Raw genomic sequence first — 27,673 nt, forward strand, 5'->3', positions numbered from 1 at the left:
ATGGAAGACTTCACATATGTTCGAGAGACACGGGGCCACTGCAGAGGGTTGGATAAAAAGGAGACCCAGGAGTTCTTTCAGACGTGTGACATTGAGGGAAAAGGATATGTCACCCGCACAGACATGAGGGTAAGCACACGACTGCTAGGGTTCCTCAGTTTCAGAGACATGAGGGTAAGCACACGACTGCTAGGGTTCCTCAGTTTCAGAGACATGAGGGTAAGCACACAACTGCTAGGGTTCCTCAGTTTCAGAGACATGAGGGTAAGCAGGAGTTCTTTCAGACATGTTACATTGAGGGCAAAGGATATGTCACACGCACAGACATGAGGGTAAGCACAATTAGTGGCACTCATTAAGATGTACTTGACATGAAGAAGGGATATTTATTTTCTACTTTCGGCCAAACACTGGGTGTACAGCATATTACAAATCTGCATAATTTTTCAGATTTGACATTCATATTTCCCATATGTTGAGGGTGCACATAATCTGGCAGAATACTTCATAGTAATCCATTTCTGTTGAGGCAAAAGTGAGACGTCTGCACAAAGGGTTGGGCCGCTACTCTAGACTTGTATTGCATTGTGTCTGGCCAGTTCTGTTAGGGTTTCAATAGTTTTGTACACAGCAAGTCTTTTTGGCTTCTTAGTTCTGATACACTGGCACTTTCTGTTGTCAAGCAAGCTCACACTTAGCAACCAATAGTAGAGGGCTATAGATCTTTAAAGCAGCACATCGAAAAGGGACTAAATTGGTTGAAATGACCCAGAGGAGGGTAACATATTTTGTGAAATCCCTAGATATGAATGGAGCAGTGAAGACTTTTGGTCTGCATCAAAGATTCTAGAGCGCTTTGTGGAGCTGATGTTTGGTCTGCATAAATGGAGATGGCCCCTCATGGCAATCCAGGTTCCAGGAAGTGGTTAGTCATGAAGTAGGCTTAAAGCTATCTGAAAGCCAATTTATAGTCAAGGCAAAAAGAGTCGTTTGACAGAGAATGATGTACGAGACAAAATGTATGTCTGCTAGGGTATTGCAGATTGCACACATCTAAGATTTTGAAAGGGCGTAGTATGGTCTCTATGGTATCTCCTGAGTGATACCAGACTTTTGAATGTCAGTGTGTGTTTCATTCTCTTTCTGAAAGGCGCAGTCCTTGTTTATAATTTATGATAATTGAAGTAGAATCCAGGGAAATTCCTCCCAATCTCCTCCAATTCCTCTAGCTGTCCTTCCAGTGTGTGTTTGTGCACAGTCCTGCCCCTGGACATGGGAATCAAAGTGGCTTGGACAGAGTGATACACTTTTCTAGCTAATCAACACTTTGGAGTACGGATGGCAGAGGTCCAGTCTGATTGGCTGCTGAGCTCAAATATCAACAAGCTTTTGCTATAATCAAAGACTGCACCTTTTAAACCTGCTCATGAACAGCTCTCCCCACAGTATTACCCTTTTCTGTGTTCATCAGAGGCTTTATAAGGAGTTACCTCTGAGTGAAGAGGAATTAGAAAACGTCTTTGACTCACTGGATACAGACAGGAATGGATACCTCACCCACGGAGAGTTTTCTTCTGGTTTTAGTAAGTTTACGTTCAAAATGAAAGTCTACAGCACACTACATTTTGCACATCAGAAGTACCTTTGATTCTCTGAGCAATTAGTACACATCTGCAAAACGGTACAGTTTGTTCTGATATTGTGTAGCTATCGTTGAGCTTTGTGTAAAATGTTTGTCATTAGCCTACATACAGCTCACAAGAAAGGGGGACACTCATACTGCCAAGCCCAAGTTGAAGGAGTAGCAGTTTGTTGATAATAGTATGTGTCGTGGGTATCTAAGGTGAGTTCCTGCGTGGCCGAAGGATCTTGAGGGTTGAGGATCAAGCTGCCAGCTCCTTGAGAACTTCCGAAGCTGTTTACCAGAACCAGTGGGATGATGTATCGATGGAGAACAAGGAGGAAGAGGATAGGCACTTTGGCATGCTGCTTGAGAGCCTTGGAGCCACCAATGTCTTTGAGGAGTGAGTTCTCATGGATGCTCCTTGTTAAAAGAGAAATCTTCAGTAAACTGTCTTAAATGTATCTTTTGACTTACATATGACCATTATTCTTGCTTCATGTGATGAATTTATATTCTCACTTTATTGTTAGAAATGTTGCCAGGTGAAGTACTCTAGATTACAAAAGAAGCTTTTACTTTTATCAACACTTCTATCTCAATACCCTATGTCCTTTTCAGTCCAGGTGACGTGCGCAGTCTTTGGGCACAGCTCCGTAAGGACGAGCCACACCTCCTGTATAACTTTGAAGAGTTTCTGGCTCGAGTCACCGACCAGATCAAAGATGCACAGAAAGAGAAGAAAGAGATGGAAAGTGTTCTTCAAAGGTCAGGGTGCAGATCTTTGCATAGTGCCAGTTTTTTCTGTGAAGTTTTGTCATTCATAAATTCTTGAATTGATGCCACATGCGATGCTAATCCAATAGGCTTTTGGTCAAATTCATTGAAATGTTCCTCTCAGCCCTCTGTCCTTTCTGAATGTGCACCCCGAGAAACCTTTAATCTTCTACATATATGCCATTTGTGCATCAATGTTTTTTAGTTAGAGGAAATATACAAAAACATCAAGGCATGTCAGACTACGTAAAAACGTCTAACAGGCCTTAGTCCCCTAAGGGTTAAACTCATTTTGTGTAGCCTTTTAAAACACACTTAGTAGTAATCAAGTAATCAAACACCTTGACACTGATGACTGAGGTATACAGATATGCATCATACCAGCCACCCGCTGAAACGACTCAGATGCAAGGACACACAGAGCACTAATTATTTTGATGAGGACTGGCAGAGAATGTGGATGATTACCGTAACTTGAATAGATAATTGAACTTTAATAGTCCAGGAATATATAGAAGTCAAATCAGTAAGCTCCAGTAAATCCAAACAAGGTCAGAATTCTTGTTGCCATCATCTTTCCATTGGAGAGCTCTTTTCCATCTTTAGTTGTATTCTTATTGAACTAATCATTTCCCAGGATTGTTCACAAGATGATGCGATTCAAAATGACATGGAATACATTAGCTTATGTTAGGGTACATTGTTAATGGAAATGGTGTAATGTTTATTCAGTATTCTACAGCTGAAATATATGTGTATTTGTATATGTATAATATATAAATAGGTTGACTGTCAACATTTGACTAGTGGTACTTGACTTACCACAACCTTTTGTGTTTTCTTTTCCTTCTCTCTTCAATTCTTAAAAGTTCCCTAGTCCCTGCAGATGAGAAATATTCCCATATTTCTCTATAGGGATGGGTTTTTGATACATGGCCAGGGTTTTATGTCATATTTTGCCCCCCTTTGACTCATCTGACCATACAAACCTTTTCTCACATCTAAAGCAATCTCACTACATGCCTCAATATGTATCTTTTTAAATAATAGCCTGATGGCTTGACTCTGGTGGTCTACCTCACCGGTTAATGTGTTCCTCGGATGCTTAGTTTTGGGGGACAGCCCTTTCTACAAAGTGTCTGGGTCGTGTGATCCATCTTCCACCTTCTTGTTATGGGTACATTGCTGATCAATTGGACCTATAAACACAGGTTTTGCTGCACAGTAGACCACCACCACTAGAGTCTGGAGTTTCTGAAGGTCAAACGGTCAAATGTTTTGTTGTCTTTTTATCGCTTTCTTTTGCTTTGTGAGCATCAATTACTGGGGGGGGCTTTCTTTATGCTCTAAGAAAGGAACCCCCAGGAGGCATGGGTACGGGCCTCTAAGGGACCTCTGAGATATGGCTGCAACCAGGTCCTATCCACAACAAGCTGTCTCCAACTGCAACTGAGACTGTCTAGTAAAACTATGTTTAAAAAACCTAGAACTGTGTGGTTTAATAATGTCAATGATTATACTTTTTGTTTTCAAACATACTGTTTTGATTTAGGATAAAACTCTGGGTTGTTTCTACCATTGTATCTTCCACCCCCACTGTTCTTAACCTTACAGCCAGATCCAAAATAGTGCATTCTTTTAACATGCCTCTTAAACATAAGGATCAAGTGCTCAGTGTTAGTCGTGTATGTTAATACTCTGCAGAATGCTATTTTTCCATCCTTTTAAATGACCTGCTAATCCCTAAGTGTGGCTGACTAACATGTGATATCAGACTCTGATTTTGAATTTACTGACTGTTCAGAGTGATTCTGACTGTTTTCTTGATTGTTTATTACTCTATCTATATACTGTATGAATTGAATTGTTGCTTTATTATTTAACTATTTACTCTTTTATTTACTTTGTATATTCTAGCACTCTGGCATGAGATTATCATAAATCCTGGGGCTATGGCATTGCTCAGCTGATTACACATTTAGTTCTCAGGTTGTTGGAATGTCAGTGCTATACAGTGTAAGGTGAAAAGCTTTATTGTTTTGTGTGTGTGTGTACGTGTTTTTTTTGGCCATGGACCCTACAGAAACCTATAGAACAAATTTTCTTTTTCTTTACAGTCTTCAGCTGTTTTCCTTTAGAATGCACTGTCTACTAAATGGATTTTCTCCATTCTGTTGAGTTTAGGAAGGCAGCTGTTCATGACGGTGAAATCAAACGGTTGTATGAAGAAATGGAGCAGCAGATTAAAACTGAGAAAGACAGGATTATCCTAAAGGTAAACGTTACTTGCTTCTGCATTGGTAGAAACAGGCAATGATCAATGTCAAGATGGAAGGACTTTTGCAATCAAATGACTAGCTTAAGAAAGCTTCCTTCCTTCCTGTTTTTGAAGCTGCATGTTACTTTTTTCAAAAAGCCAATGCAAGGCCCAAGGTCCCATGAGAAATTGCTGTGGAGGAAACATGTATGGCGTTTGCCTTTTTTCTGATAATTGTACAGTGTTTAGCTGTTGATCAACCATCATCTTTTACAGGACTCTGAGCGTCTGCCTTCCAACAGTCAGGAACTGCAGGAGCAGTTGATCACCAAAGAACAGGAGCTGGAGCAGATCTTCCACAAACAGAGAAGGGTGAGTGCGCCAGCCAGACATGCATATGGCCAGGCCATGCCCATAGACCTCTCAGTTTTACAATGTTCACCCACATTTCAGAAGCTAACATTATAAGTTAACCCAAAAAGGGCATTTTGAATTAAGCTACCTCAAAATAAAGTTTATATGCGTGCATGAGGTGGCTTTTCAGAGAAAAAAATAATGTGTACTACAAAAATATGTACTAATAATATGAGCTGAGTTATGTACATACATATGCTTCAAGTAAATTGTAATTTAGAGCTATGGTGAGGGTCCTAAATGATGCAAATGGTGGATGTAGTAGACACCTACATGTGAACTAAATATTAGCACAAATTCAGCCTCCTAGGTAATTGCCAACACTGGCATTTCACCCTTTCTATGCTAACAAGATTTGGTGAATTATTATTTGGTGTATTATTTTAGACCTTTAACTCCAAATTCCAATATAAAAAAAATGATTTTTGTTGTTTTGAAAACGTATAGAGGCTTTATACAATATTCACACGAACATTTATTGTCAGTGGAAGGAATGCCTACATTGAAATCTCAACTTCATGTGTCATTAGGGTTCATGCAGCGAAGCTGCAGGAAACCTATTGTGTTTCTATTTAGGTTTCCTCCGGTAGGAGGTAACCTATTGTTATTGTAGGCTTTCCTATTATTATTATTATTATGTTGCTGCAATGGAAGTCAATGGCAGCCCCTAGAACCATATGGTAACTTTTTGTGAAATTTGGCACACTCATTAAGGACAGTCCCTTCTTCATTCTCACCAAGTTTCATGGCTCTAATTACACCACTCTAGCGCCACCAACAGGTCAAAGTTGGACTTTTGTAACACACACAACTTTTGAACCGTATGACCGATTTTCAAAAATGAGGTACCATTGGATTCCCTGGATCAAGACGAATAAACGGTCCCCGCTCCGCGAAAGCCTCCGGTGTATAGATCTTCCGCTATTTCCGGTTTTATCAAAAACCTTTGAAAGCCTTCTCCTCCTACAATTTTTGGCAAATCTTCTTCAAAATCTCCTGAGATGATCTTCAGACCTAGCCTCACAAAAGTTATCAACAGAATTTTTATCCTCACAACCGTTTGTCCGGTACAGCAACTCAAATTCAGCAGAAAAGTCGCCAAACAGGAAGTGAAGTCATATCTTGGCAAATCTTTGACAAATCAACACCAAACTTGATATGTCACTGGCAGACACTACAACATGTTGCCATGTTCAAAGGCAACTTCATATCTTCAAAAATGACTGATATAAAGCAAATTGGATAAATTGTTAACGCTTAAACAATGCTTTACACATCAACAGGTCAAAAAGTGATACTCTGATTGAATCACAAGTTCATGTGAAGACACTTGAGAATGTTTAGAACACAAATCTGAAAAAAAATTGACTGTAAGATGAAAAGTAGATTTTTGGTGAATATTTGAAATAGGCATGCTTGGCTAATTTCTAGGGTGATTTTCAGTAGAAGGACTCTCTCTCTCTGCTCCTTTGCGCGTGTGTGCTCCAGATTCTCTCTCTCTCACACACACACACACACACACACACACACACACACACACACTGACAGGCTCCTTTGAAGCACACACACACAACATTAAAGGAAATGTAGGGATGACCACACCCCTTCTCACTCTTAGCTTGAAGGCATGGCCCTTGAGGATCTTCAAAGTAATGCATTTGAAATGTAATATCCCATTGGCAAGTCTGCAGCATGGATCTTTCTATACAATGACAAATTGTCACAAAAATTCATTTTTCCCTGGTTCGCAATGTTTGAAGGAGGAAACCGCCATCGCTGCTTGCAGCTATATTTAGGTTTCCTCCGTAGGGAGGTAACCTATTGTTATTGTAGGCAAAAATTCTTGTACCATGGGAGTCAATGGCAGCCCATAGAACCATATGGTAACTTTTTGTGAAATTTGGCACACTCATTGAGGACAGTCCCTTCTTCATTGACACCAAGTTTCATGGCTCTCATTAGACCACTCTAGCGCCACCAACAGGCCAAAGTTGGACTTGTTTTAACACACGCAGCTTTTGAACCGTATGACCGATTTTCAAAAATGAGGTACCATTGGATTCCCTGGATCAAGACGAATAAACGGACCCCGCTCCGCGAAAGCGTCCGGTGTATAGATCTTCCGCTATTTCCGGTTTTATCAAAAACCTTTGAAAGCCTTCTCCTCCTACAATTTTTGGCAAATATTCTTCAAAATCACCAGACATGATCTTCAGACCTAGCCTCACAAAAGTTATGGAAATAATTTTGATCCTCACAACCGTTTGTCCGGTACAGCCACTCAAATTCAGCTGAAAAGTCGCCAAACAGGAAGTGAGGTCATATCTTGGCAAATCTTTGACAAATCAACACCAAACTTGATATGTCACTAGAAGACACTACAACATGTTGCCATGTGCAAAGGCAACTTCATATCTTCAAAAATGATTGATTTAAAGCAAATTGGATAAATTGTTAACGCTAAAACAATGCTTTACACATCAACAGGTCAAAAAGTGATACTCTGATTGAATCACAAGTTCATGTGAAGACACTTGAGAATGTTTAGAACACAAATCAAAAAAAAAATTGACTGTAAGATGAAAAGTAGATTTTTGGTGAATATTTGAAATACGCATGGTTGAGTAAGAGCTAGGGTGATTCTCAAAGGAATGTGTGCCTTTGCGCCGCGTGGTTTAGACACAGTGACGACACATGGTACCCATAACAACGCTGGAAGGTGAACAGACAACCATTTTGTCACTGAGCAATGTACACGATTTTTTTGGAGTCTAGAAGATTGTCATTTACATTTGACCGTAAGTAATGGAAGCATGTCTACTACTGTTTAATTTGTATGTTAACCTCAATACAATTGAATTGTGTTTGTATTCTCGGTTGCTGTGTAAAGTTGAGGTGCTGAATTAATGTGTGTTCGTAAGCAATGGGCTATGTCTTTTAGCATAGCAAGGTATAAAACATTTTGACTTGTGGGACGGCGAGTGAAGTTAATGTAATGTATGTGCATGTACAGTTAGGTTATTTGTTCGTCATGTAACTAATTGTGTTGTTCAAATTTCTGGCGGACTTGGGCTGGGCTTGGTTATTACTCTGTTGAACGCTGATTGGGCTTGGACAGAAAAGTTCGGCCCCGTTCATGCTGTGATGTTCATGTGTTTGCAGAGGTAATTGTGTAAGCTTTAAATATTAGCATAGTTGCAGGGCTCGACTAGAAGGCAATTAACAGAGGCAATAGCTAGATGTGTTCAGAAAGTGATTTAACCAAAGGATAGAACTTTGACACAGTTCGTTTGCGTTGATGAATGAAAAGTAAAGCTTTATTGACATCTTCCAGCATCGCTTTTTGGTTTCGTATTGTATTGTGGATGTTAGATGTGGTTTCGTATTGTGTTGTGGATGTTAGCCTATAATTAATATCTTGCAAAGCAGAGATAATCTTCCAGGTTCTCTATCCATGGGGGGGCAACTATCTCAGCGTATATGGCAGTGACGTAGTTAGGCCTAGTTCAAATTGTATGTGGAATGTTGACAAGCGGCTATGGCTTGATAATACAGTAAATGACGTGTGAAATGAAACTAAAACACATCACAGTTAAAGTTGTATAAATATTGATTGATTCACAGCTATTTGAATGGATGACATGACTAACAAGTGGTCGAAGAGTAATTTGAAAGTATTTGTTCAGTGAATTAACGCGTTCGGTCAAACAATCGGTCACCTTTTTTGTAATGTTTACATAGCCAGGCTACCACACAACTTTCATCTGAAATAGCATGCTATGTCGCAACATTTTTTGAATTTGACAGAATATTCAGTATGGAATGGCAATATCAGACCAGTATGGTTTTTAGCGGTTGACATTATTACGGTTTGACTGCTTCTTTTGGACATATGTTTTTTTTAGGCCAAGTGGAAAAGAAATGGTCTTTGCCCACTTAGATAAGGTAAAACTCAAACAAAATAAAATGCCATTTTGGTTTTATGGGCAGCTTGAAGGTTGTAACGACAGCCCATCAATTGTGAGCTAGCCATTTTGTTGATAACTAACGTCAGTTAGTTGTATTTAATATTTCACTGGGTATTGCAGTTGTTTAATTAACTGAAATAATTATGAAATGTTATGTTCTATTTGCCATTCACTTAAGCAAGTTACAGTATTGGCAAGCATTGATAGCATGAATCTATTGAGAGACATGACACTTTGTGTGAATAAAGAAGGGACAATTTTTCTATTCAGTGACAAATTGTCACAAAAGTACATTTCCCCCTGGTTCGCAATGTTTTTAGGAGGAAACCGCCATCGCTGCTTGCAGCTATATTTGTTCTTATTATTATTATTCTGTGCTGGGATCCTATGGCAGCCCATAGAACCGTCTGGTAAAAAGTTGTGAAATTTGGCACACTGATTGGGGACAGTCCCATGATTCATTTCACCAAGTTTCATGTAGGCAGATGTAGCGCTCTAGCGCCACCAACAGGTCAAAGTTGGACGTACGTTCACACACGTAACTTTTGACCCGTTGGCCCGATTTTCAAAAATGAGGCATCCTTGGAACCCTTGGACCAGCACGAGTTCAACGCACCCTATGACGTCATTTTGCGCCATGATGGATTTTCCGCCATTTTGAATTTTATCAAAAACCTTCAAAAATCTTCACGGGTCACAATGTTTGTCCGATCAACACCAAACTTGACACACATCATCTTCAGACCAAGCCTCACAAAAGTTATTGGATTACATCTTCGCAACTAAAACCGTTCGCCCGTGACAGCCAATCAAAGTTTGCGACGAAGTCGCCAGACAGGACGTGGGCTCATATCTCAGCAAAGATTTCATGTATCATGACCAAACTTATTACATGGACCGCTTACCTCATCAGGAAGACGCTTAAGAAATTTGGTGACCTTTGACCTCTAGGTGGCGCTGTAATTAGCAAAAATGCATTTTGGCCTGTAGCTGTTGACGTGTTTGGAATTTCAACTTACAAGTGGGATCTATACATGCTCTTGGAGGTCTTTAGTTTGACATATGCAAATATGTGACATTATCATAATTGATCAGGGCGCCATATTGAATTTAGTCAAAAACACTAAAAAGCAAACACAGGTCACAAATTTGATCTGATCTTCACCAAAATTGGCGCAGACCATCATTAGACCATGATTTACAACTGCATTCGTTTATGGAACAATTGATGAAAGCGTTTGCCAGTAGCAGCCAATCGAAATAGGCGGCGAAGCCGCCAAACAGGAAGTGAGCTCATATCTCGGCAACCCTGTAATGTATGAAAACCAAACTTGGTACATGGACTGCTGACCCCATCTGGGGGACAATCAATACATTTGGTGACCTTTGACCTTAATTTAATCCAAAACACTAAAAAGTTTGCACAGGTCGCAGATTTGATCCGATCTTCACCAAAATTGGCACGGACTTTCTACAGACCATGCTTTATCACTGCATTGCTTTCTGAAAGCGTTCGCCTTCAACAGCCAATCGAATTTGGCCGAGTCGCTGCATGAACCCTCCATTGCTGCTTGCAGCTATATTTAGGGTTCATGCAGCGAAGCTGCAGGAAACCTATTGTGTTTCTATGTTTTCTTATTAGGGTTCATGCAGCGAAGCTGCAGAAACCTATTGTGTTTCTCTTTGTTCTTATTAGGGTTCATGCAGCGAAGCTGCAGGAAACCTATTGTGTTTCTATTTGTTCTTATTAGGGTTCATGCAGCGAAGCTGCAGAAACCTATTGTGTTTCTCTTTGTTCTTATTATTAGGGTTCATGCAGCGAAGCTGCAGAAACCTATTGTGTTTCTCTTTGTTCTTATTATTATTATGATTCTTTGCTGGGATCCTATGGCAGCCCATAGAACCGTCTGGTAAAAAGTTGTGAAATTTGGCACACTGATTGGGGACAGTCCCATGATTCATTTCACCAAGTTTCATGTAGGCAGATGTAGCGCTCTAGCGCCACCAACAGGTCAAAGTTGGACGTACGTTCACACATGTAACTTTTGACCCGTTGGCCCGATTTTCAAAAATGAGGCATCCTTGGAATCCTTGGACCAGCACGAGTTCAACGCACCCTATGACGTCATTTTGCGCCATGACGGATTTTCCGCCATTTTGGATTTTCTCAAAAACCTTCAAAATTTTTCACAGGTCACAATTTTTGTCCGATCAACACCAAACTCGACACACATCATCTTCAGACCAAGCCTCACAAAAGTTGTGGTAGTACATCTTTGCAACTAAAACCGTTCGCCCGTGACAGCCAATCAAAGTTTGCGACGAAGTCGCCAGACAGGACGTGGACTCATATCTCAGCAATGATTTCATGTATCAAGACCAAACTTACTACATGGACCGCTTACCTCATTAGGAAGACGCTTAAGAAATTTGGTGACCTTTGACCTCTAGGTGGCGCTGTAATTACAAAAAATGCGTTTTGGCCTGTAGCTGTCGACGTGTTTGGAATTTCAACTTACTAGTGGGATCTATACATGCTCTTGGAGGTCTTTAGATTGACACATGCAAATATGTGACATTATCATAATTGATCAGGGCGCCATATTGAATTTAGTCAAAAACACTAAAAAGCAAACACAGGTCACAAATTTGATCTGATCTTCAGCAAAATTGGCGCAGACCATCATTAGACCATGCCTTATAACTGCATAAGTTTATGGAACAATTGACGAAAGCGTTCGCCAGTAGCAGCCAATCGAATTAGGCGGCGAAGCCGCCAAACAGGAAGTGAGCTCATATCTCTGCAACCCTGTAATGTATCAAAACCAAACTTGGTACATGGACTGCTGACCCCATCTGGGGGACAATCAATACATTTGGTGACCTTTGACCTTAATTTAATCCAAAACACTAAAAAGTTTGCACAGGTCGCAAATTTGATCCGATCTTCACCAAAATTGGCACGGACTTTCTAAAGACCATGCTTTATCACTGCATTGCGCTCTGAAAGCATTCGCCTTCAACAGCCAATCGAATTTGGCCGATTCGCTGCATGAACCCTCCATTGCTGCTTGCAGCTATATTTATCTTTGTAATTGTTGAAGATGAGTTAAATCTGCACACAGATTCAGATCTACAGGTGGAAGTTAATCACAGTGAAAATGTCATCCTGATACTCAGTGTTGAGGATCCTACAGCTTACTTTAGACATAGCAAGAGGGAACATTTGCATGAGGGTACTTCAATTCAAATTGCCTTTATTTTGATAGCTTTTTGTATTGGGCTCTGAAACTTTGTCTGTTCCCAGGCAAACATGCATGATACAACGATACAGTAAGGAAAAAGGGGGTCATGTGGGGAGCTTGAGGTGATTTGGCATGGAATGACCCATATGTGCATGCACACACCATTTTACACACACAGACCAGCTGTCCAGAACATGCTGTAAACGAGCTGATGATTCTTCAACCATACCAAAGTGACTGTGTGTGTGTGTGTGTGTGTGTGAGTTGGAACGCCAGTGCCAAGAACTGTCCAGTGAGCGGCAGGTGAGTCGTGTAGAGAGTGTGAAACTCAAGATGACTAACGAGGAGCTTCTGCATGATCTGAACCACACCACACATGAGCTGACCATGGCCCAGGAGCAGCTGATGGTCCTCCAGAGGCAGGCGTCCAGACTGCAGCAGGACAGAGAAATGTGAGACTTCTTTCATTCCTCTCTCTCTTCCTCCATTTCTTTATCTAGATCATGTTGTGTTTCATGTTCATGTTCATTTTCACTTAAACATAAATATGCCTGTCAAAGGGAGATGTACCGTGTCACAGAGGGACTGCAAAGAGAAAAGCAGAGCCTAATGAAACAGCTCGATCTTCTCAGGTAAACTTCAGATTTTTTTCAATGATTTAATTTCAAAGATCTTTATGATTGGGTTGAAACAGAACTTGGAATATTTAGATTTATTGTGGGTTTAATTTTTAAATCAATTTTCTATACTCAAAAAATCATGTCCCTAGTTTTCATGTCACTACCGAAACACAACAGTTTTAGTCCATTGGCTGAGCCTGTGTTTTAGCCACGACTCTGCATTTTTGACCATGCATTGACACTGCATCTCTGTCCCTCATGGTTGAATGGTAAGTAGCTAAATCCCATAGTTTTTATATAAATGTGTTCCAAAGTCTGAAAATCGACGTGTAACCTTAAGAATTGTCACTACCGAAACGCATGTTTTCTTCAATTAAGTAAACCTTTTGGGGTTTCATGGAAAATCTTATGTTTGTATGTGTGTTCACCTCTTCAAAGATGTGTTTGCAAGCCGTGTGCTTGCTAGAATTCTTTATTTATGCTTAAAGTTAGCTAGAATTGTCACTACCGAAACAGTCACTACCGAAACATATGGTAGTGACCAGATGATTTCGGTAGTGACAAAATGAAATGGTAAGTAGTTTGATCCCATAATTTTTAAATAAATGTGTTGTGTTGACTAAAGGGCGGCCCAGAGCACCTTTTGGATGATTTTGGGAGAGAAATGAACATCCATCCAACAGTGCAGTCACTACCGAAACACTGGATGTCACTACCGAAACAGTGCAGCACTACCGAAACACTGGATGTTTTGTAAAAAATTAAGTATATTAAGTAATCAACTAAAATGTTATGATACTGATTGGATTAATGTATGTTCAATTTCATCAATCAACAACTCTGGAATCAATATGATCAGTATTTTGCATTTTACAAAGAAATATTGCACTTAGATTTTGATGAATTGTATAAATTGAACTTCAAAATTTGGTTAAAATTTCATTTTTATGAATTTCATTGTGAAAACCTTCAAGAAATATTTGTAAAAATACTCTTCAGAGAAGGGAAGGAAACACAATCTGAACAGGTCAATGATAATACTTTTTTACTATAGTAAATGTGATGTTTCGGTAGTGACAATTTTTGGAAGAGGAAAAACATTCCAACACATTCTGAAAATACAATATAAAAATTGACTGTTCTTTTACTAGATATGTGTACTTTAGATATGGTACAATATACATACACACAAAGTTTTGGGAATAAAACATACAAAAATTCAAAATATTTCCGACCTGACTTTGCACCAATTCGGTAGAATGGCCCATATACTATCTATTTTTAGTTTAGTTTTTAATTTTCAATAGCAATTTGTTTTTGCTAAAAGAGCAATATGTAATATAGTTAGGGATGGGTATCGTTTGTGTTATTTCCGATACTGGTGCTAAACCGATACTTTTAAAACGATACCGGTGCCTGAACCGATACTTTTTTTTTTAAAGCACAAAACGATGATTGACTACATTAAAGGAAGGCTTTTTTATTGCCAAGGCAATTATTTTCTTCAAATTGAACAATATATCAACTGTTTAAAGTCTACTATTAATATAAATGCATATAAAAACACTTGGCTTCAAACTACAGCTTCTTTTTAACTTCAAACTATGAACATTATATTAACTGTAAACAACAGTTTATAGTATACTTAAATAAGTACAAAAAACACGCACACTCTGCACACTCTGTACACACTACAACTTCTTTTGTTTATACCTATCTTTTCTATCTTGTTTAGAGTTAATCTTGTGACTTGAACACACCAGGGTTCCCGCGGGGTCTTAAAAAGTCTTAAAAGCATTGAATTTATGAATTTGGAAATAATACCTTTAAAAGACTTGAAAAAGTCTTGAATTTTGATATCTGTGTCTTAAAAAATTCTGCAGTATAATTTCTCCGTATCGCATTCTCCTCAAAAGTTTCAATTGTCAACCACTATTATTTTGATTAAATAACGTAGCCAAAATAAAGAGTGGTGGAACTCATAATTGAGAGCGCAACGCTTCCCCGGGTAGCAACCTTTTCTATGTCAATGGTCCCAACACGTCACTTTGCTACAGCAGTCCAACACAGACACAGACCACAAGCAACAAGCCAAGCAGAAGCGCGAAAAATCTAAGAAAATCTCAACAGAACACAAGAAAGTTTGACTAACGACGTTATGTTATTTTCTAACTTTTTTACGTTAGCTTGCTACCCATTTTATGCTGGTGTTATGGGGAAGTGTAAGTTGAATGAAGCGTGGAAGGATAAGCAAGCATTTTGCCACTGGTTGAGATAACCAGCCAGCTGCTAGGACTAGTACAGCTCTTCCAGTTACGACCGCTAAGGTGGATCTGCGCACATCTTTTGGGTCCACACCAACTATGAAAGCAGAGGTGTTGTGGACCCTTAACACCATCGCCAAACACCAGTCCTACAATGGAAATCCAAGTCATCTGCAAACGCAAGCTGTCATTCAGGTGAAGGCATCCGTGTTAACGGATAGTAGTGTCTATTTCTCAGTCACTTTGGAAAACTCAAAGCTCGAAAATGCCGAAAAATGTAAAAGAAACGGTCGTCAGCGGAGTTTAGTTGCTATTAAGTTACAGATGCAGTATCTTAGATAACCATTAAATTGGCAGCTTGCACATTGATGACAGCACCCTGAGGGGTTTCTAACTTTTCCCATTATAGTTTTATGAGTTAAATCGCAGAGACTATAACATCAGCTAGATCACTAGCTATCATTTAATGCAAATTTAACTCTTCTATTTAGCAACCAGAAAGCACAACTTTAGCTGCACATTTAAGTTGAATTTCTCAAAATCAGCTCACCAATAAAAAGCAGTCTAGGGCTTGTGTGGTTTTAAATTCACATTAAAAAATGCAGGTTCCAAACATTTTCGAAGCAGTTTGACCTTGAATGTGAGTAGTTGATCGAATTATCATCTGCCCCGTCTTTTGATGCAATCCTTTTAACTCTGGCATTGGTCGCCCATTATGTATTTATCACTTCACTGGATTGGAAGTCCACTTTCCAGCCTCTCACACGCCCCCTTCAGTGAGGCAGAGGTTACGTTTGCCTCCCCTATGTGCTTTTTCACTGTGGTTTTATGACAGATCAGCAAGACTAAATAGCCTCTACACATACGTGAACTACATTACATATTCTATGGATACAAACGACGTAAAATCAAAGTGTATACAACATTTCAGTGATGGTTGGGTTGGCCTGTGCCCATGCAACATTTAACACAGGAATGTTTATGATTAAACTGTTACCAGAGCACAACTTTTTTTACAACTGCACAACGTTCTTCATAGACCTAGCCTCATAATTTTGCTGTCAAAGTTCACCAGATTGATGCATTGAACTTTAAAATGTGAAACATTTTCTAATACTGTATATAAAATATACTCCCCGTGGATCATGCCCCAGACCCTCCTAGGGGGTTCACATTAATGTCACCTTTTTCATCACTGATGAGTTTGCACCCCTGTATTTATTGTTGTGTTGAGTTCATTGTTCATTGTTGAGTTCATTGCTCTCTACTCCCCATAACCCCAGCATAAAATGGGTAGCCAGCTTACTTAAAAAAGATAGAAAATAACATAACGGCGTTAGTCAAACTTTTTTGTGGTTGATTTTTCACGCCTCTGTTTGGCTTGTTGTCTGTGGTCTGTGTCTGTGCTGTGGTGTTGTAGCGTAAGTACAGTCCACATTTTCACATTTGTTTGATAAATAAATGATGAAATGTGAAAAAAAAAAAATGTTTTGTCTTTGCCGGTAGGTCTGTGAAATAGGCCGTGAAATAGGTATTAAGTTTTTATTTAAATGGTCTTAAAAAGACTTGAATTTGACTTGAAGAAACCTGTAGGAACCCTGACACACTGAGTACGAGAAAATGTGCACTGCCCCTTTAAGAGACTAGGATAAATTTAGCTGTCATCTACGTTTATTTTTCAGTCTCTGGTTGCTGATCTGCTGTTGACTCTTTCCTTCTCTCCCTTCTTTACACACAATTGTTGTGCTGAATTTGCTGCACGTCTGTTGCTATGAAAACACCAATGAGCGTGAGCAACACAGGACAAAGTTTACATTGGGAGCTGGGGCAGTTGTAATTAAATGTGCCCCACGAAATCTGCCTGGCAACAAAATAATTCATACAGATCATACTTACGCCACTAACGTTACTGCTAATTAGCTATAGCTAGTTTCCGTTTATGTTAACTTATGCTACTGCTACTTTCTTGCTGTTTTTTTAGCTACACTGACTAATCTTTCCTTCTTGAGGTAAAAGTGGTATTATGAGATGGGATGGATCAAAGTTATCTTGCTAGCTATTGCAGCATTTCTAAGTATTTATGGTATTTTTAGTTAATTTCTAAAAAACTTCAGATTATACCTTTAACAAAACAACAGTAACTGGCTACTGATTACTGGTTGCCTGAATTACATCACTCACTCAGTCTGAAAACCCAAAGCTAGTCGAATTAAGCAATATAGCACGAGTGGGAGTGGGGTAGGTAAGGGATAATCCCACGGGTGGTGTTCGGCCGTAGCCACCGAGGCCGCCACTCGTGCTATATTGCTTTTATAAAACAATTCTACAGTCAACAAATTACCATTTCCACAAGTTATTGATTCAAAATGGTTTATTTCGCCATTGTTTCTCCGCAACAAAATAGTTCCATTGTTAACGTCTTGGTTTGGAATTTTAAAAACTTTGAATTAACGGTTATCATCAATGCGAATATTTCATCGCGGAGTGATTTCTGTGAAAAGTCCCGTAACTGTAGGTATGTTGACGAATAACCTATAGCATGGAACGTCTCTCGTCCAATCAGAAACAGCTAAATTACGCGCTAGAACCCAATTGTTTTATAATATAATATATTATCTCTTGAACTTGATTGGCAAGGTTTATACTGTGGGTCAAATTCATCGTCATTATGAAGAATTTCTGTTACAACCTACTGTTTTTAATCCATAAGGAGATCAGGAGACTTACTGTAGGTCTGATCCATCACCGTTTTCTGTGTTTTCTCCCTAACTAGAGAGATGAATAAACATTTAAGAGACGAGAGAGATATATCTTTTCTGGTAAGTCATATGGTCTTTTCGTATTTCTGTATTACAAAAGTAAAAATGTGTATCACTTAGCATAAACAATAACAATTCATGCTTCACAGAAACCTAAGCCATCTATTAAGAAGTCTTCTCAGAAACTGAGCAGAATTCCTTCACTGAAACGTGCAAACAGGAATCGTTCTGTTAAGAGGTAATTTTTGTACTGTTATGTATTGTATTGAAAGTTTTACAGTGGATACAAAAGTCTAAAAACTACACACACACAAAAACACAAAAAGAGTTCAACTGAAAACCAACAACAAAAAACCTTATAATAATCATTTACATAGGTGTAGTACCCTTGAATTAGCTCTTAGTTGAAGAACCTTTTGATTTTATGACCGCTCTTAACCTTTTTGAGTCAGATTTACTTACTATTCTTCCTTTCAAACAAGTTCTACATCCAACAGCCCCACAGATCTAGGGTCTAGTCTAGTTGAAGGCTCTCTTCATGACACCCCACATATCTAGGGTCTCGTTGAAGGCTCTCTTCATGACACCCCACAGATCTAGGGTATAGGTCTAGGGTCTCTTTAAGACACCCCACAGATCTAGGGTCTAGTTGAAGGCTCTCTTTAAGACACCCCACAGATCTAGGGTCTAGGTCCTCATTAAGACGCCCCACATATCTAGACTCTAGGCTCTCTTAACAGATCTAGGGTCTAGTTGAAGGCTCTCATTAAGACACCACGCAGATCTAGGGTATAGGTCTAGGCTGTCATTAAGAAACCACACAGATCTAGGGTCTGGCTTGGCCATTCCAAAACATTGATCTTCTTTTGGTTACTTAAGCCATAAATCTGGCTAAAGAAAGGCAAGCTCTAAGCATGGTGCTGCCACAACCATGTTCCTCATGGGTATGGTGTTGAAAATGTGTTGTATTGTTTCTATGCCAAACACACCCTTGGTTATTATGACCAAAAGGTTTAACCTTGGCCTCAATATCTCACTAACCTAACTTTCCACATAATTATAGGATATTTGCTATATGGTTTGGCAGAATTTCCCCCAATGTTTCCATGGGGAAGGCTTCAGTCTTGCCACCCTACCCCATATCCCAGACATATGAAGAATACAGGAGATGATTTGCACATGTAGAGGGCAGACAGTACTTGTCAGAATATTCTACAGCTCCTTCAATGTTTCCTAGGGCTCTTAAAAGCCACCCTTAGCAATGTTCTCCTTGTCTTCTCATCCATTTGAGGGATGTCATGTTCTTGGTAATGTGACTGGCAGGACATATTCTCTCCACTTCACTCCACTTAAGGTTGTCCTCACAGTGCTCCACTGTACTTCTAATATCTTGGAAGCTATTTTTCATATGAAACTTGCCTTGCTACAATGAGACCCTGTTCATACTTGGTAAGCTCTTGATGGGGTTTATTTTGACTACTTGACATGAGGTTTATACTGACTACTTGACATGAGGTTTATACTTAAGCAATAAGCCCCAAGAGGCCGTAGTTTGCGCTGATTTTATAACAGGTAAGGGGAGAATTCAATCCCCCTTACCTGCTCTAAAATCAGCGCAAACCACGGACTCGCTGGGCTTATTGCTTTTCTGAAACTGTTACTACAAATATTTGATATGGTTTCATAAATAAAGACAATTCAATTTAAGAAACAATAGTTTAATGATAAACCGTCATTCTTCCGCCACTTAAAAATATAGTTCCTAAATAAATCGTTGCCACACAACCCTTGAAGCAACGCAACAGCCAAATGGAACACTCACTGGGTATGAAATGCGCTATATGAATACACAGCCTTGCCTTGCCATTCGCTGCGCAGTAATATGGAATGTTATCATAGAATGTTATGAGGACAAATTGTAAGGTTATGCTGGATTTTACAACAGCTTTTAGCCAATCACAATCAAGGATTTGAACAATCAGTTTTAGAATGACTACTTGACATGAGGTTTAAACTGACTACTTGACATGAGGTTTATACTGACTACTTGACATGAGGTTTATACTTACTACTTGATATGAGATTTAAACTGACTACTTGACATAAGGTTTAAACTGAGTACTTGACATGAGGTTGTTAGATTTAGTTTAAATACATGGTTTTAGTCATATGCAATCACAGCAAGGTCCATTCTGTCAATATGCATCTAAGGCCTCACAGACGGGCATCAGGCCTGTTCCCCAACCATTTGGACCCTGAGACATCAAATAGCTATTGTCCAGGGTCAGGAAGGAAAGACAGCAGGAGATCAATGGTTGCCAGGACCCCAGACAGACATTTAATTAACTTAGACTTAATTGGGTAAGACCAAATAAGGTAACTTCCTACTTTCATTTATGGACACACCTTTATTGTTTGCATGTTAATTATGTACTATAAGGGCCACAACCCTCCGTAATGTCATTGAAAGAATTCTATCGTTTACCGCGACTTACGAGTTGATTGTGTGATGCGTTGGAATAAAGTATTATAAGCTATACATCTTTCCCGAGTTTCCTGACTCTCTGCAACCGAACCTTGGATTAAGGATAACAGAACCAGCTTACTTCTTCAAGGTTTAAACTGACTACTTGACATGAGGTAAAAGGTGTTTGGTTGATTCTCACACAGCCACAGTGTGCACTCAGGTTATTATAAGTTTTACATTTTGTGTTTCCCAAAAAAGTTATAATTGGTTTCAGATGTGGATTTTACAACCTACTATTTCACTTTAAAGGAGGACAAGTTCTGAAATGATCTACCTTGATTTCATTTTTTAACTTTACTATTACCTGCCATTTTAACCGGGAGGTATAGACTTCTTCTGTTCACTGTGTATACCTATGGTTCATCATGTGTGTTTCACCCAAACTGCAGCGAGGTCGCCACAGAAGAGCAGATGGGACAGGGTGTCCGTGTGCCCAGTTACAGTGCTGGCTCAGGGGTTGGTGGGAAAATGGAGAACGATGGGAAGGAGGTGCAAGGGGTCCATGAAGCACGGATAGTCGAGCGTCCTGATGCTGGGGTAGAGGCTCTAGATGCTCCGCCTGGAGGCTGGCCTTTACGCAGGGTCATCTCCATAGAGGAGGATCACTTGGCTCACCTGCTGCAGGGGGAGACCCCACCTCTCCTTCATCAGCTCAGTGAGGAAGATGAGGACGAGGTGCAGCAGGAGGGGAGGGATGAAGAGGAAGGAAGCACAGACTTGGACTTAAGTAGCATTGATCCAGCTGAGACACACCAGCTGTCCCACCGTCCAGCCATTGTATCCATTGATACCCCGACACGGATCAGCAGGAAAAAGTCCAGATGGGCAGGCATTGCACCCTCAAGTACCCGTGGTCAGCCAGTTGGGAAGGAGACATTCCAGCAGGTTTAAGGATTTGAAAGCTTCTGTGTGATTTAGTTCTCTGGAGAAGTGTGTACGGTGTGACGAGTGTTATCTCAGTGACCTAGAATTGCTTTAATGTGAAATTATAGGGTGAAATGGTTGGTAAAAGATTTTGTCTTTCCTCAGGTGCAAATGGAGGGTGCTATGGTGGTACCGGACCGTCTGTTTAAGGTCATCCTGGTGGGTAATTCTAGTGTTGGTAAGACTGCCCTACTGCGTCGCTTCTGTGAGGGCCGCTTCCAAAGGGCCACCTCAGCTACTGTAGGTGAGTACCAGCTGGCATGTCCAATAAACATTATAGGAAATATAGGCATAAAGGATGGTGAATGTTTCATGAAAGAGACAAACCTTAATGTTCAGAATTTTGAAGGCTCCTGATAACATTGTTATGGCACAAGATGGCGTTGCGCAGGGTTGCAGCGGCTCCTTGCTCTCCATATTGCTTTTTATGTGGTTTTGTATTCGTTTTTTGTGTTTGGAAGTCAAGATTTTCAAAGCAAACCACGTCTAGAGCCACCAGGACTAACAAACAAACTCAGCCTGTTTTAGTTGCTTACATACTGTATGCTGCCACATTAAAACTGCCCATTAATGATTCCGATAGATGACACCTGCGTCATAGAAATAGAACAATTTGTTGTGACGATCAATATTAGTTATTTTAAAACTACTGAAGACGTGGTGAAGGTTTTGGAGTTGAGACTGAAGCTTGAGAGAATGAAATGTGATTGGATAAACTCTGTTCTCTTTCATCATCTCGTGTTCAAGATCCACCTATGGATATGCGTATTTGACCCCTGCAGAAGCATCCAATTGCACCAAATCTGGCTTGGTTGACAGCAGTACAAATCCAATACCACACATGGGCATGTAAGATGTTGCTATGCTGCTATTTCTCAGAGGACATTTGTTTCTCTCGACCTCAACTTCACTCTACACAGTTCAACCTCATTACTTTTTTCATTTTCATTTAACTGTCCAAAGGAGGACATACACCTCTGCGGCGCGTGATTGCCAAGGATTTACGGTTAGCTTGCTAGCATTACCATATTGGCCAGCCAACACTTCCTGTTGTTACGAGCAACACAGGTATGCTAGGTCTGATGGGGTGAGATATGGCCAGGCAGCCATGGATCTCTTTGCCTTGCACGTAAATGTGATGGGAATAAGTCTCCTACATGCTCAGCCATGGGCACTACCATAACTCCATAGCACGACATTGCCAGCTGTATCACCAAAACACACAGTGCCAGTGCCATCTTGCATTCCAGGTAGTTAGCTTGCTAGTTTTAAGCCTAGTTGACACGGAGTCGAGTTTGTCTGCATCCGAGCTGAAACTAATACAGATAGCCCTATCATTTAGACGAACACGCTCTATCCGCACACAGTATCTGCAACGATTCGAATCGGGGGTAGAAAGTGAGTAGATTTGAATCGGTACGGGGCTGGCGTTCGTGTGCACGGATTCACGCAACCTGATGACGTCATTGTCCCACATGATCGCATCATCTCCATCCAAAATATATAATACTTGTTGTCTCTCTACATCTCACTCATGGTGTGTCTCGAACTCACTCTCATTAATCCAGCCTACTGATTTTTGTTTAGCCTCCTATCTTGATCTAATCCTTTTCATTCAGACGTTACATAACTTTCATGACCACAAATATAAATTGGCCAGCGATTTAATTTGCTTTTTTGTTCATAAATTAGTGTAGAATGGTCGGAGCAAAGCCTCATGGGAAATGGGATTAAGGCTATGCGGTTAGGCTAAACGTTGCTAATTGTAGCTTGTCTACTGGCTGTTCTCAATCGGATGGGTTCGTCTTTACGCAAATCTCTCGTTACCAGGCTCCGTCCTTACGCAATTAAAAGATTTCGATTTGTGTGAAAAATGAACCCGATTCAGTGAATCTAGGCTCCGTGTAAACTTGGCTTTAAACTAAAACTTGACCTTTTAAGACTTGACCTTTGTTTCTCTTCTCTCTGAAAGGGGTAGACTACAGTGTGAGGACTCTGAATCTGGGAGACATGAATGTCGCTTTGCAACTATGGGATACTGCTGGACAAGAAAGGTAAGTAGTCTTTTTAGTAGAGTTACATCATTTAAAGGTGCATTAAGGATTAATAGCTATTCGCTAAAGGTATGCTAGCAGCTAAAACTAACGAAATCTCTTGAAATGTGCTGACTTTGACATTATGACAAACTAATTACTCAACGACTGTCCTTACACAGTCAAACATCAATCATGTGCAACACAAGACTAAGCAAGACGGCAAATAAGCTACGTACTAGATCGGCAGAAGGTAATCAAAGTCAGGTCGGCGGGCATCGGCAGGCAAAACTAAAGAAGGCAGTTATATGCCTATCGACCCTGCTATGCCATTGGCACGGACGCAATTCTCCATATTAAAAGTCATTGTAGCGCCCCAATTTTTTTTAAGCTGTTATTTTAAGGTTAAACTGCTTATCCTAACCCTAATCCTGAAGCATAATTGTTGCATATTGTGCCTTTAACAATGCTTTGTCACATCATGCATGCCTATTTGGGCAAAGGTTGGCAAGATTTTACAGGGAAATTGGCCTTGGACCTTGCTTTTCACTGCCAGATAAAATTATATTATTTTTGGAAATTGGCCTTGGACCTTGCTTTTCACTGCCAGATAAAATTATATTATTTTTGAAAGCAAGAGAGCAAATTGCAAAGCATGCATATTACTTTAGGTACCATCCACACCTGGACAGCACCAGTGAGGGATCATTTAGCATTTGCATGCTTAATTTTGCATGAGCAGGAATATCCATGCTAGGTCAGAAACAAATGAGTGTAGTGTGTGAAGTTGGAGGTTTAGTGGACGAGAAGAGGTCATGGCAATGCAAAAGACTGTCAGGAGCAGTAAGCTGAATTTGCCAAAACTTGATTATAAAAAAAAAAAAAAACTTGATTATAATTGCGGATTAAACCTTTAAATGTGTGTTTAAAAAAATAAAATAATACTCACTTATACAACAAAAGTGAGTACACCCCTGCAATATCACTTAATTGTCAGATGATCATAATTGTATCACCTCTCAATAATTGCATTATTTCTTAGTTGACAAGTAGAGTATTTCTTCTCATGCACAATCAAAAACAAATACATTAGAAATACTATATTGAAAATACATACATCATATATAATATATATATATATATACACTACCGTTCAAAACGTCTGGTTTTTAATGAAATATCTACAAAGGTGTATAGAGGTCCATCTCCAGCAACTATCACTCCAGTTTTCTAACGGTACCTTGTGTTTTCTAATAGCCTTAGAAGACTAATGGATGATTAGAAAACTCTTGAAAACCCTTGTGCAATTATCTTAGCACAGCTGAAAACGGTTTTGCTGATGAGAGAAGCTAAAAACTGGCCTTCCTTTGAGCTATTTGATTTTCTGGAGCATCACATTTGTGGGTTTGATCATACTCTTAAAATGGCTAGAAAAAAATAACTTCCGTGTGAAACTCGCCAGGCTATTCTTGTTCTAAGAGGGGAAGGCTATTCCATGAGAGAAATTGCAAAGAAACTCAAGATTTCTTGCAATGATGTGTACTACTCCCTTCAGAGAAGAGCGCAAACGGGCTCTAACAAGAGTAAAAAAAGAAGTGGGAGGACCGGGTGCACAACTCAGCAAGAGGACAAGTACATTAGAGTCTCTAGTTTGAGAAATAGACGCCTCACAGGTCCTCAACTGGCAGCTTCTTTAAATGGAACACGCAAAACGCCAGTGTCAACATCTACAGTAAAGAGGCGACTCCGGGATGCTGGCCTTCTAGGCAGAGTGGCAAAGAAAAAGCTATATCTGAGACTGGCCAATAAAAAGAAAAGATTGGTATGGGCAAAAGAACACAGGCATTGGACAGAGGAAGATTGGAAAAGAGTGCTATGGACAGACGAATCGATGTTTGAGGTGTTTGGATCACACAGAAGAACATTTGTGAGACACAGAACAGGTGAAAAGATGCTGGAGGAGTGCCTAACACCATCTGTTAAGCATGGTGGAGGTAATGTTATGGTCTGGGGCTGCTTTGGTGCTGGTAAAGTGGGAGATTTGTACCAAGTAAGAGGACTTTAAATAAAGAGGGTTATCACTCCATTTTGCAACGCCATGCCATACCCTGTGGACAGCGCTTGATTGGAGCCAATTTCCTCCTACAACAGGACAATGACCCAAAGCACACCTCCAAATTATGCAAAAACTATTTGGGGAAGAAGCAGTCAGCTGGTTTGCTGACTGTTATGGAGTGGCCAGCGCAGTCACCAGACCTCAACCCTATTGAGCTGTTGTGGGAGCAGCTTGACCGTATGGTACGGAAGACGTGCCCATCAAGCCAATCCAACTTGTGGGAGGTGCTTCAGGAAGCCTGGGGTGAAATTTCCACAGATTACCTCAACAAATTAACAGCTAGAATGCCAAAGGGCTGCAATGCTGTAATTGCTGCAAAAGGAGCATTCTTTGATGAAAGCAAAGTTTGAAGAACAAAATTATTTTTTCAAATAAAAATCATTATTTCTAACCTTGTCAATGTCTTGACTATATTTTCGATTCATTTTGCAACTCATTTGATAAATAAAAGTGTGAGTTTTCATGGAAAACACGAAATTGTCTGGCTGTCCCCAAACTTTTGAACGGTAGTGTATACATACATCGATCATGGAACCAGGTAAACTATACTATCAAGTTGTTCAACTACCGTATTCAACAGTAGTTGCGATAGTCGGTCACTTCCAAAAGAGATAAGGTTCCACTCAACATTCAGCCTTTTACTTTCAAAATCAAACCTCACTTCTTGTGCCACTTTTATTATTATTATTATTATAACGCTCTTTTCTAATTAAGTTAAGGGGTGAGGTTGTAACAATCACCAGGGTACTCCCTTTTTGTTGTGGGGATGGGCTGCAAGTGCCATGAAATCATGTATACGATAAATATGAAACATTTTTTTATTGGTGTCATTAATTACTCAAATATTCAATATTGGTTGATATTTCTGTAACATTACCTTAATCGATGAAAATAGACCTTCGTAGATCTTCATTTAAGTACTCTAGACTAATCAATAATGTTAACTGAGGTTTGTTACTCCAGGATAGCCAAGCAGTATTCAGTACAGTGACTCGCCATCTGCAGGTACAAAGTGGTACTGCAACAGAGGCGGGACTGCAGTTAGCTGGTTAGCACGCTACCTTTAGTAGATATCTCGACAAAATAGTACTCAGTGCCAAGAGATAGTCTAGCTGGAGGGTATTATCATGGACCCAGTGACTAACATTACATCTAGAAAATGACTTGACTGCTATGCACTTGTGCAATTGAACAGATACCGCAGCATCACTAAGCAGTTTTTCCGAAGAGTTGATGGCGTGGTGATCATCTATGACATCACAGTGGAGGAGTCGTTCCAAGCTGTACAACTGTGGCTTAGCAACATACAGGAGGCAGTGGGCGACGACATCCCCATCATGGTCCTTGGCAACAAGATGGACGTAGAGGGTGAAAGAGAAGTTCCACTGAAGGAGGGCCAGAGGCTGGCAGAGGTGTGGCTGGCAGCAGCACACACACAAGCATGCACATTTTAGAATGGGTTGCTGTTAATGGATGGATATTAATATATTATTTTTCTCCATCAGGACTCTCATCTAATATTCTACGAAGTCAGCGCATTCTCAGGATACAATATTATGGAGTCATTGACTCACCTGGCCAGGTGAGCAGACCAGAGACCAGGACGGGAACAACCGTTTGCTTGAGTGTCCTAAATAACAGATCGTATGCAGTTTATTTATTGCCTGCTGAATATATCAATGAGGCGGTAAATAGTTTGTGAATTCATTTCTAACTTTGGATAGTGTGCAGAAACTGAGCGGGCTTGTGTTTGTGTGTGCATGCCTTCATGTTCAATCACATGGCTCCAACTAAAGCTCCTCTCTGACACACTTGCTTGTTTTTCAGAGTACTGAGGGACACTGAGGACCACGAGAAAGACATGACCGTTCAGCTGTCAGTCCACCATGTGAAGAAAAGATCTTGCTGCAAGTAACCGTCACTGTGCAACCCTGGGAGTAGTTCAGTGCCACCAGCCCACAGTGTTGACCCTTCACAACTTCTGCAATTTGCTCATGATATCGTGCATGATAGATATCATGCACGATATCAGCTTCTTGGCCAAATCCTGATCCAGGAACTTTCTCCTGGGCTGCAAGCACCAGAGATAGTGTTCCTGAGGCGCTTACACTATCGACCATGTAACTAATGGCAGACATTGCCGCCATA

General features: G+C 40.1%; 1 protein-coding gene across 1 annotated transcript; it reads left to right on the forward strand.

Moving 5' to 3' along the window:
- On the forward strand, window positions 1-27,440 carry cracr2ab (calcium release activated channel regulator 2Ab; the record flags this gene model as incomplete). The annotated part of the gene is made up of 16 exons (XM_080851098.1): window positions 1-129; window positions 1,472-1,583; window positions 1,844-2,024; window positions 2,243-2,389; window positions 4,583-4,673; window positions 4,932-5,027; window positions 12,547-12,734; window positions 12,843-12,914; window positions 17,940-17,985; window positions 18,075-18,163; window positions 20,842-21,337; window positions 21,482-21,620; window positions 23,349-23,430; window positions 26,721-26,937; window positions 27,031-27,107; window positions 27,353-27,440. 16 exons carry the CDS (start codon window positions 1-3, stop codon window positions 27,438-27,440), a joined length of 2,250 nt encoding a protein of 749 aa, XP_080707224.1.
- Window positions 27,441-27,673: the final 233 nt, after the last annotated feature.

Source organism: Sprattus sprattus, assembly GCF_963457725.1.
Source record: "Sprattus sprattus genome assembly, chromosome: 14".
Taxonomy (NCBI): Eukaryota; Metazoa; Chordata; class Actinopteri; order Clupeiformes; family Clupeidae; genus Sprattus; species Sprattus sprattus.